At 41.9% G+C, this 10,646-nt stretch overlaps 1 protein-coding gene across 1 annotated transcript; it reads right to left on the reverse strand.

Annotated features, from left to right (window-relative positions):
- Positions 1-3,797: 3,797 nt before the first annotated feature.
- Positions 3,798-9,145, reverse strand: LOC129594047 (receptor-type guanylate cyclase gcy-22-like). Its single transcript, XM_055490593.1, has 15 exons — positions 9,021-9,145; positions 8,763-8,813; positions 8,499-8,675; positions 8,281-8,416; positions 8,011-8,089; positions 7,653-7,884; positions 7,271-7,447; positions 6,738-7,053; positions 6,224-6,557; positions 5,890-6,109; positions 5,537-5,687; positions 5,390-5,438; positions 5,237-5,286; positions 4,952-5,043; positions 3,798-3,948 (listed from the first exon to the last, which is right to left on the reverse strand). Exons 1-15 carry the CDS (start codon positions 9,090-9,092, stop codon positions 3,901-3,903), a joined length of 2,184 nt encoding a protein of 727 aa, XP_055346568.1. The 5' UTR covers positions 9,093-9,145; the 3' UTR covers positions 3,798-3,900.
- Between the last annotated feature and the right edge of the window lie 1,501 nt (positions 9,146-10,646).

The following is a 10,646-nucleotide window of genomic DNA, read 5'->3' on the forward strand; positions in this document are numbered from 1 at the left end:
TAGAAAAAATGTTGCTGATTTCTGACAGTAGGAAACTCAACCGGCGAAAATGCGCCATTTCCGCAGCCGTACGCCCAATGATTTCTTGAGCAGAACGAAATTCGTCCTGTGATAGTTTTTTTAGCCAAGTATTGACACCCCGGAATTCATAATTTAGTGGAATAATCAACGCCATCATAATTATTTGCGGTACCATGTAGGCGCTGTAATGTATAATATTACTGAAGATATTTAAAGAAGCCACCAAACCGGATGGTACATAAACAGGCACTTTTCCAAAAAACGTAACTGGGGTGTTCAAAGGGTCGGGAAAGGTCAAGATGAACAGGATTTCCCGTTGGTAGCCACACCATGCAACAAAGCCGGCAGATACCAGCATCCAGACTGCCAACAAGACGTATGGTGTTTTTTTTTACCGTTGTAAACCATTATTATCGCGAGCATCAGATTCGGAAGTCGTTTGCTGCAGACCAGGAATGTGCAGTAGACCCAGACGTACCGGATAGCTCGTATAATTCGGTACACTACTAACAGCAATGCATAAAATTGCAGATCGGTCAACTCCGGACGGTAAAATTCAAGGAGCATCATGACGTCTCTTGCCGTCATAACATTAGTAAGCGCAAAAATGAAAAGAGACCAAATGAAACGGGCTGGAACAGCATAGTTCCCTTGGATGGCACTGTATGACCAGGGTGATATCCCTGTCGCTTGCATTACAACATGGAACAAACGATAAACTCGACCAATAAAGGCCAGTGTTCCATGCATGATTTCGGCTATAAAACAATTCGGAATTTTTCCACGCCAAATACGTAAACTGCAACGATATTTAGTAATAATTGATAGAGTGGGACGTATGATGCGTCACCTTTGCATTCGAAACCGAGTCAATGTGACGTGATGTTTAATGTGATTAAAGTGCTGCTAAAGAATCGTAAACGTAATACGAAAGTGTCATTGTAAACACCTATTACAATTAGTAAGGGCAAGTCCCCAATGGCTAAGAGGAACATTAAAATAATAAGCCACATAACCTTAGTTTGCATTTGTTTAACGGCCTTGTGGCACTGATCGTACTACAAATACATGACATTCGAACTGAGGATTCCTGCAAGACAGCTGCAGAACCCCATTCACGAAAGTCAAATTTTTCTTAAAGCAACATATTTTGGAAAAAGTATTCTAATAGAGCAATGTACGGCTAATAGTACGGCTGTGTTTCGCCTAAAAGGAGTCGAATGATAAAGAAAATGGATTGATAACCTCCTATGTGCATCATACCGTTTACAGACTGCCACTATCATTAATTTTATTTCGGAATTTGTTTCTTAATTAAATAGCAAAATAAGGCTCAAATTCATCGCAATTTATTAAAGTATGTAGTGCAGATGTGGTTACTTTTATGAGTGCACATGAACAGCTGCGGCTTCGCCTCGCGTTTCTTGTAATCCTCGACGGAGATTGAATGAATACGGAGACGTTATCCTCAACCAGTTTGAAGAAATAATTTCGTTTAATTCTTTAGTGAATGCAAGAAATTTCATTAGTAGCTATTGTAAAATTTCCTACGCAAGCACGCAAAGTAGGGCTGTTGACTGACCATGCAGCGGACACCGATGGTTGCGGTTGCGCTGTGGATGAGAAAGGTTGGCGGGGAAAGTTAATGCTTAATGGGTGCACAGAGCAGTCGTGATTTTCTGCTTTGGTTTTTAATAAAGCACGTGTTTTGGCCCCTCAGCATTTCGTTTTTAAATTAACCGGTAACGCTGTCCCAAATATATCATAATTCATAAAGAAGTAAGATCAGATTTCAGCTTGCGGAAAACATTTCCCGTGGGAGCTTATGAGCAATAGAATACAAATTTAGATAGTGATCGGTAAATGCAGAACGCTAAAACTGCTGCGTATAATCGATGTTCGCCTGCTTTTAAGTGTTACTGAAGTCTCTTTCTAGGGAATTTGCATCCTTGATCATTTGCAAACGATAGAGCTGTATTCGCGTGGGCACAGTTCCAGGTTTGATAAGAAAACCAGTCGACTTTTACCTTTAACCATGGATTCGGTTGCAACATAATACCCTTGGAAGGCTAAGGCAAATGCGCTCAGCTAAAAGGCGAAGTCGGCTCCTACCTAGGCGCGCCATTAGTAATTCTGCATTTGCATCTTTTTAACATTGCGCAGGATTGTAATCAAAGGCGGCCATCTGTACAAGCTCCGTTACCTTCGCCGTTGTGCGGCAGTTTGAGTTGGCACGCATAATAACAGTAACCAACTTGTGGTATGTATGGGTGATGTTAATAGTGCATTAGCGCTGCAACTTGTATGTGTACAAGTTACGCATGCATACATACAACTAACGTTAGAACCGCCTGAAAACTGGCTTGTATGTATGGGTCGTAACGTGTTTGAGCGAGCTGGTGTGCGGCACGCGTGTAGGTGCCAGCTGCCTCGCATGTACATATACAAGTGGCCAATCTGACTGCCCGTTGATCTCCAAAATTTTGAAAACTTCTCTTTCGTACATCTCTCAACGGATCTTCCCAATCGACATATCAGAAGATGAAGAATTAAATTTAAAACTTTTTGGTATCTAGCAAGTAGATATTTATGGCGAATCAAGAAAGTTATGGCCGTTTTGGTTTCTCGTAGACTTAGCATAGGCCCGTGAAAGGAGGCGGTGGCTTGCATCCTATGTTAAGTCTACGAGAAACCAAAACAGTCATAACTTTCTTGATTCGCCATAAATATCCACTTGCAAAATACCAAAAAGTTTTAAATTTAATTTTCCATCTTCTGATATGTCGACTGGGAAGATCCGTTGAGAAGCAAACGAAAAACGAGCGTTTGAAATTTCGAGGTTGACTGGCAGCTGGATCGGCTACTTGTATGTATGCATGCAAAGGGGTGGAGTTACAGGCATACACGTAAGGGCCTTACGTGGATGGATTTTTGGCACCGCCTTCACACACGCATACATCTAATTTGCGCGGCAGCGAATCGCCGCGGTGTGGGTTCGGTCATGACGTAACTTGTATAGATGGATCCTTACTTGTCGGCCATACAAGTAACCAACGCACATGGTCTAATTTTCAAATGGCGTTAGTCTCTTTTTGGAAGTGAGGCACTGACGATAAAACAGTCAACTGGCTAGTCCACTTAACCTGCTGCGACAAAATAGCTACCAAGCCCGCAGTATGCGGCAAAATAGCCAACAAGCTAACAGGCCGCAGATATTGCGACAAAATGGTCACTCTGTTTTTATTGTCAACACCACCTAGCCAGTTACATGTGTGAGTTAACAGAAAAATCAGAAGAATTAAAAATCACACCATAATAAGCTCATTAAATTTTTCTTCCAAAATAATGGATGAATGTTCCAGACTAATAAAATGCAGCTAACGAATACGGTCATTCAGTTCGCGGCAGACTTGATACGGCGCTACGGTGCGGCTTCGCCCAGCACGCCGCATATCTTGTGCCACCAAAGATGATGGTCTGTTTCTCGCTGTCGTTAATTTTTGCTATGATGTTTGATTTAGTAAGCAATCTAGAGAGTTACCGCGTGAGTAAACACGTGACAAGGGTCACGCAGAGTTGGCGGTGCAAGAAGAGAGAAGAATTTTCGCGCTCTTAATCGTCTGTTAAGCGAAATAAGAAGGTGTAAAGTGTTACTGTGTTTCTTTTTTTACGTTATCTTAAGCCGCTTACACGACCGCCGAAGTCTATCGCGCAAAAACTGTAAACGAAACGTGCCATATCTAATTACTGTAAATGATTTTCTTGCATATGGCACAAAACCGGCATACGGGTCAAGGAAGGCAAACCCAGTTATCACAGACATGCATGTGTAACACGGAAAAATGTTATTATGTTCGGTGATCGGTCGGCAGCCGGGGATTATGGATCAATCGATAGCAGCCAAAACGTTTCGACCTTGCCTTTGCTCTGCAAAGTTCAGAGCAATTAAGCCGAATATTAATGGTGAACTTCAAATTAAGGTGCAGTGGTATGTTATAGAATCGCTTTGCGAAGAAGACGTTCATAAGTTGTTCATTTTAAGTTCATAAGTTATTCATAAGTTATTCATTTTCAGTTTTTGCAGAATTAACATAAGCAGAAAGTAAGTAACAATAACAAGAAGAGTACCGCTTTGAATGCACTGGTAAACCGGAGCGCTGCGTGAAGCGGTGGTGGAATGTAGTTTAATGTACAGAGTCTGTAGTACGAGTACCGTAATTATCGAATTTGTGGCCCTGGGGTGCAAATAGTTCGAATGCCATGGCGGAGGGGCGCTTATTTCGGGGAGGGGGCGCAATTTCGGGGGGTGGCATTATTTTTCAAACGGTACATTTTGGAGAGGGGCATTATTTTTCAAACAACTGCACATCGTGTTCTAGCGAAACTGAACGCAGTAGTTACCGGTATTATCGGCGGTATATGCAACTGCACTACCTTGGGAGCAATATTTTGGAGTGTATACCTCCTTATACAGCTGTTTGCCAACGAACACCGCATTATATTGATGTTTCTCATTAAATTACAACAACTTTTGCGGCTAAATTTTGCGGTATACCTATCATTTTGCGGCGCTCGACATTTATTAACGGCCCCCTGGGGCGTAATTTCGGGGGGTGGTCTTATTTTTCAAACAGGGTCGGGGAGGGGGGCTTATTACGGGGGGGGGGGGCTCTTATTGCGGGGGGCTCCAAATCCGATAATTACGGTATGTACTTACTGTCCCTTAATGGACTTTTTTCAGCGTAGGTATGTTAATGTTTTAACTAGTACTTTGCAGGTTTATTTGTGGTATACTGATAGTACATTAGCTCTTAGTACTGATGGCAATGATAATAATAATGGTAAGGATTAATGGCGAAATAAAATTATAAATGCGTACCTTACAGCTTACTCATACAGCATCCATAGCATGTAAAACAATGTAGAATACCTTTATTTCAATGCATCCTCTGGGTTCCGTTTTATAACCACCAATTTTGTGTAGAATTTGATGACTGCTTTGACTGATGTGTATTTTTCCTCCTGCAGAATCGTGCTCGAGAAATTTCAAGTTATCTTGAACTTCTTAAAGGTTACTGTATTCGTTGAAGATAAATAATTCGAGGCGTTTAGAAAATCAGCACAGAGATTATGGCCACTTCAGCTTAATAAACACCACTGGTGTCGATTTTCAAGCCCAACCATGTTCAGTACTACGTCAACAATACGTACGTACCCTCTCCATGGCTCTCCATTCGACTGGCCGTATTGACGGTGTCTCCAAACCTACATAAGACACCGTACATGCAAACACGCAGCATTGCCGAGTCAATGCCGACAAAAGCGACTACTGTAGTAAGGAAAGTTGGAAACTGCAAGCAGTACTTACAAACAATACCGTGGCATTCGATTTCCAACAACCCCAGCTGCACAGGGACCTGCAGAGTAAGAAAGATTGCGGTGTGAATCGTGAATACCGGTCACAAACTGTTACTGGCAGACAAGAAAGTGAAGAAACTGCACAAGTGATTTTTACCAGAGTGCATTCCTAGTCTGAGCTGAAAATCGACGCCGGTTATTACCATCGAGGACATCGGCTGTACCGCAGCCAGCATCCGCAGAGCTAAGCTACCGATTTCTCCAGCATGGCGGAACGTACCGTTGCGCACGGGTACGCCACTGACAACCTGTTACTCCACAGAATCAACCCCTGCTGTTATGACATCTGAGAGCTTATTGCTTTTGTCAAAGTACGTACGTCATATGTGGCAATCAACACACGCAAACCAAAAACACTGTGGGAAACAAAGAATATCATGCATGAAGAGGAAGAGTCTATAATAGGTAGTTGTTACCGATCATATGTAGTTGATAGTTCAAGCTTCGTACCATATAGGAATCCGCTATAGTTTCCACTTTATACACATCGTGCTGCTCCACGAGCCCATCCAGCGAAGTGTAAATGCGATGCAGTAAGCGAATGATAAAAAGCGGCTGGGACTGGGAGCACACATGGGCAAATTCCGGAAAATGTGTAAACAGAATGCTAGCGTCATCGAAATTTTCGGCTTCTATTGGCAGCTTGTTGCGCAGTTTGCGGACAATACTTCTACAAATATTAATTTTATATTGCAACTAAAGTAGACTATTCAATTTCCGGGCACTGGAGTGACTGGACGGAAGCTCTTTTGTTACACAATGCGGAATACACCACTTTGCTTACTCGGGTAACATATCCCGCAGCAGTTCGTTAACATTGTCCTCTTCCCTGACCAACTCCGCCGTGCGTTCGGCAATCCGTTTCTCCAGCTCTAATGAGTAATGTTCCAAGCGAGAAATAATACAATCCACAACGCTAGCCACAGTTCGTCCTAAACCTGACATCTTTCTGGTGTTTTTTCCATTTAGTACTTCAAACACATCACGTATCGAAGGGCGACGATCGGCATTATCCAGAAAACATTCTCGGAGCAGTTTTTCACCGTAAGGCGGAATTTCTTCGGCAGTTACAGCAATGCGCTGCATATTCGGAGACTTTTTCAACATGTTCAAGCGGCCTACAAGTACACTTGGTCAAATAAGTAATGAAACTGTAAAGTGACCGCTGTTTATTTGCTAATATTTATGTGTAGGTTATGTATTTATGTGTAGGTTATATTTATGTGTAATCGTATAAATTATTTTTTGATGGTAAAGAATACATCAGTCATGTTTTTCCTTGGGTATACAGACATTACCTTGTGTGTTTAACTGATCATTGAGCGAGACGTCTAACGGGATTCTTCTGGTAAATACTTCTGCCGTTATCACACCGAAACTGTAAATGTCTGATTCTCTGCATCCAGGGTGCTTTTCATCGGCGACCATTTCCGGTGCCATCCATAATTGCAGACAGTCATTTATGTCGCATAAATGGACATCCGTTAAACCGGAGACCACGCTCGTCATCCCGTAATCGGACAGCTTGATTCCGAAGCGATTATCAGCCATAACCGTCAGGCTGGAAAGAGCACCGTGGAAGCTCAATGGGCTGGAGTGGATGTATTTGAGTCCCTGTAAGAAATAATAGGAAGTAATCGATCATGTAGTGAGTGGCGACTCCCGCAAGACCGGCAATCGATTAAGCCAATAAAAGATTACTGGTAAATCAATAAACTATGCTATAATTATTAAGTGCATGAATTATATGAATGAATGAATGAATGAATTGCTCGGTTTGATGCAGATGAAAGTCCTTTCAAGTTGACTTAGAAAATAATTCAGTTATTACCGAAGCCATTTCTCGAATCAGTGCCATTTGCAGGTCGCTATCCAATGGAAAACTGCCATCGTCGAGCAACATGCGCAGATTGCCTCTGGATCCATATTCATATAGAAGCGAGACGCTGGCCCCATCAAGGCTGACACCATAAAATCGGGCAATATTGGGATGTTGCAGGTTTCGCATCTGTGAATCAAGGACATCATTACGTAACTGTACGTTCAATCAATTGTAGATCTGTTCTTATTTAAACGTTTATACGATTATTATGCCGAATTGCCATTATTCGCCAAGACTTACCTCTTCTGTTTTGGCTTAATCATATATCATGATATATGTGCTTAAAATTCGTAATAGTACTGGGTATGGGACAGTAAACGCATGCACAAACCGAATCTAGCGTCTGTCGAGCCAATTTAACGTTGTAGATCTGTCTGGGTGAAAGCTGGCAGGGAAAACATTCAGTCCAGACAATTTTGTTCTGGTAAAGCGATAACTTCGATAGCCATGGCAAGGACTTGGTGCTATACTGCGCATCGTCCGGCGTATATTGGCTCACTACATGGTGACCAGCATGTAAATACCACCAAGGGTTATCTGATTCCTTCTTACGCAAATGCGATCTGAAATACAGTCCCTCCATTTGAATCTCCTGAACCAGGATATATAAATCGTAAACAGTATAGTTTGCATTATATGCAGAGTGTGATGTTCTGTTTACATTGTAGTCTCAAGCTTTTGCAACATACCTGTAAAGAGCTACGACAAACATGACAACCAGCAACACCACCCCAGTAACGACTCCGGCAGCTATGATCCATGTTGAATCTATTTACGACAGCAGATACATCATACATGTAACGCTCTATACAATAATAAAGAGGGGTTCACGGCGATTACAACGCCCATTAGGTAACCTAAAATCAGTACACAGACCCTAAATATATATTTTTTTTGTATAACACACTTGGCACAGTACTTTTGTTTAGCAATGCGGTTTTGCAAAGCAATAATCCTACCAGATTTATTGCAACGATTATCAAGGTATCCGCACAAGGGTTCGTTTGGTGGCGGTCCGAATGAACTGCGCCATATATCGGCCAATGGAGAAACTTTGACCAAACTTTTTGTCGCTGCGTAGAAGTGCCATGCTTCCTGTTCGAGAACATAGAAATAAAAAATGTATCGTATTTTTTACAGTTTCTAAACTTTTTAATGGAATTAGCATGGTTTTTACCTCCATGTCTCCACTTGTTTGATTGATTCGATAGAAGCAAACATCTCTCAAACGCATTCCATTGGAGCCAATGGTTACGTTTCGCCAAGGAAAGCTGAAGCTGCGGTTAAAGAATTGTTTGGCGAGTTCTCGCCCGCTGAGTTGCGGGGAGAGATTATCGTAGCTCTCATTGAGCACCTAACGAGCAGCAACCGCACCTGGTTAAGTATTCAAATATTGAATTGATATCGAAACGAGTAATGTTGTTTGTTCTTTAGGCTTTACCATCGCCATCGCTGACATCATTTCGTAAGCCGACAAAGAAAAGTCATTCATCTGAAAACTGAAAACTGGTTAACAAATTGTGAATGTACATGTGCGCCATTTACTAATCCAAATTGATTTAGTCAGTATTGCAAACACCGAGCTTAGGTTGGAACTGCAGTTGCAGCAAAATGAAGGTGGTCATGGTTGTTGAAATTAGGCACCCATAGAATGCAATGATGTGTGCTACTGGGCGTCAGCTCAGGTGCCTTGACTGACCTTATCATCCATAGTGAAAGTCAGGTTATATTCTTTCCTTGCATAAGCAGCAGCATCATCCAAAACGTCCATAATTTGATTCCACTGTGCACGTGGGTGTTCCCAGTAAATCAAGCTGCGGAAGGCTTCGAAGGCAATCTGTAAACATTCACAAAAAACTGTAATTTACCCGTAACCATATTATTGTCATTATGGAGGGGATATCGTACGGGGTCGTTACTGTCGTTAAACTTCCATGTCTGTTTCCCTTCACCTGGTACAGGCCCCATGCGAGAAGACAAGAAAACCTACATAATGTAATTTGTATAACCATGTAATTTAGCCCTGCTGGGTGCCTGGCGCAGTATTTTCAGCGTCGTACTTACGTAATCGCCATTTGTCATATTCAGACGGTAAGCTGTTATCTAAAATATAAACCTATAGTGACCTTTCGTGCATGGCAGTTGTACGGAAATAGCGTCCGGTAAAGAAACACTATCCTATCCAAGCGTCGTACGAACAACCGAGTTTATGTTGATGTCACCATTATTTGTTTAAAATTATAGATGTGATATAATCACTGTTGGCATCCAGTAATCATGAGTGTTAATTTGTTTGTGCATAAGCAAGTTTCAAGGAATTAAAGATCACATCTCACCATGATCTGTCTCACAATTTTTGGAATACTGAAAATGACGACCACTGCAACATAAGAACTATGTAAACATAACTCCGTGCAGATCCACGTCATCCTGTCGTTTGCTGTTCCAATATTGATTTCAATACCTCTTGCCCGACTTTGCACATCGATCAGAATGCTTGTGAAGTCACTGAAAGCCGGTGTGTCGAAGGAATACATATAAATACTGAACTGGCCTAGTCTGGTTTCCAGCAGCCTTTTAACGCTGCGGCAGGATAGATAGAAGAAGGATCCCAAGCCTGGGTACTGATTCAGATCATCACAAAAGAACGCCACCGTCTGCCATTTGTAGCGTTGTAAGAACATTTGAGCGGCTAACGAAATGGACGAAAGGTCTGGAGGCCCACATGTTACAACCGTTGGATATCGAGCTTTGTTACCTAAGGCTTGATCTCCAGCCGTACTGCAAGTTGGGGTACAGAGTTATATAGCATGCCCCATGATTTCCTAAACTTTTGTCGTACCTTGACATGGTTAAAACGTTCCACTCTGTAAAAACAGATAACCGTTCAGAAACCGAACTGTATTATTGCCGATTTCCATGGTCGGAAACAGTTCACTACCCACCTCTAGCAAAGTCACCAAGGAACATCATTTCCGCACTGCAAGCTGAAAAATATTGACCGCTTTGAGCAACGTGGTTTTAAAAGTAATCATAAGTTTTGTATTTTTCATTTGAAATTTGTCTTTGATGTGTTTATCGACCGGAGCGCAGCGAAGGTCCTCTAATTCAGACAAAGTCAAAAAGGTGAAGTCTGTCTGTCCGCTACGGAAGTAAGAAATGACGTCATACAAGGAAGTAAATGTCGTCAAATAAGGAAGTAAGAAATTATGCCATATAAGGGAGCCGGAAATGACGTCATATAAGGAAGTAAATGCCGTCATATAAGGAAGTAAAAAAATTATGCCATATAAGGGAGACCCGGAAATGACGTCATATAAGGAAG

This window comes from Paramacrobiotus metropolitanus, unplaced genomic scaffold (assembly GCF_019649055.1).
Source record: "Paramacrobiotus metropolitanus isolate TYO unplaced genomic scaffold, Prichtersi_v1.0 Parri_scaffold0000065, whole genome shotgun sequence".
NCBI lineage: Eukaryota > Metazoa > Tardigrada > Eutardigrada > Parachela > Macrobiotidae > Paramacrobiotus > Paramacrobiotus metropolitanus.

Coding starts and splice junctions, on each gene's coding strand:
- LOC129594047 (XM_055490593.1), bottom strand. CDS start 9,092: ATGGACGTTTTGGATGATGCTGCTGCTTATGCAAGGAAAGAATATAAC. Junction 8,090..8,280: donor TAATCGTTGCAATAAATCTG/GTAGGATTATTG, acceptor TGTCGTAAATAG/ATTCAACATGGATCATAGCT. Junction 5,044..5,236: donor AATGGAGAGCCATGGAGAGG/GTACGTACGTAT, acceptor ACGATTCTGCAG/GAGGAAAAATACACATCAGT.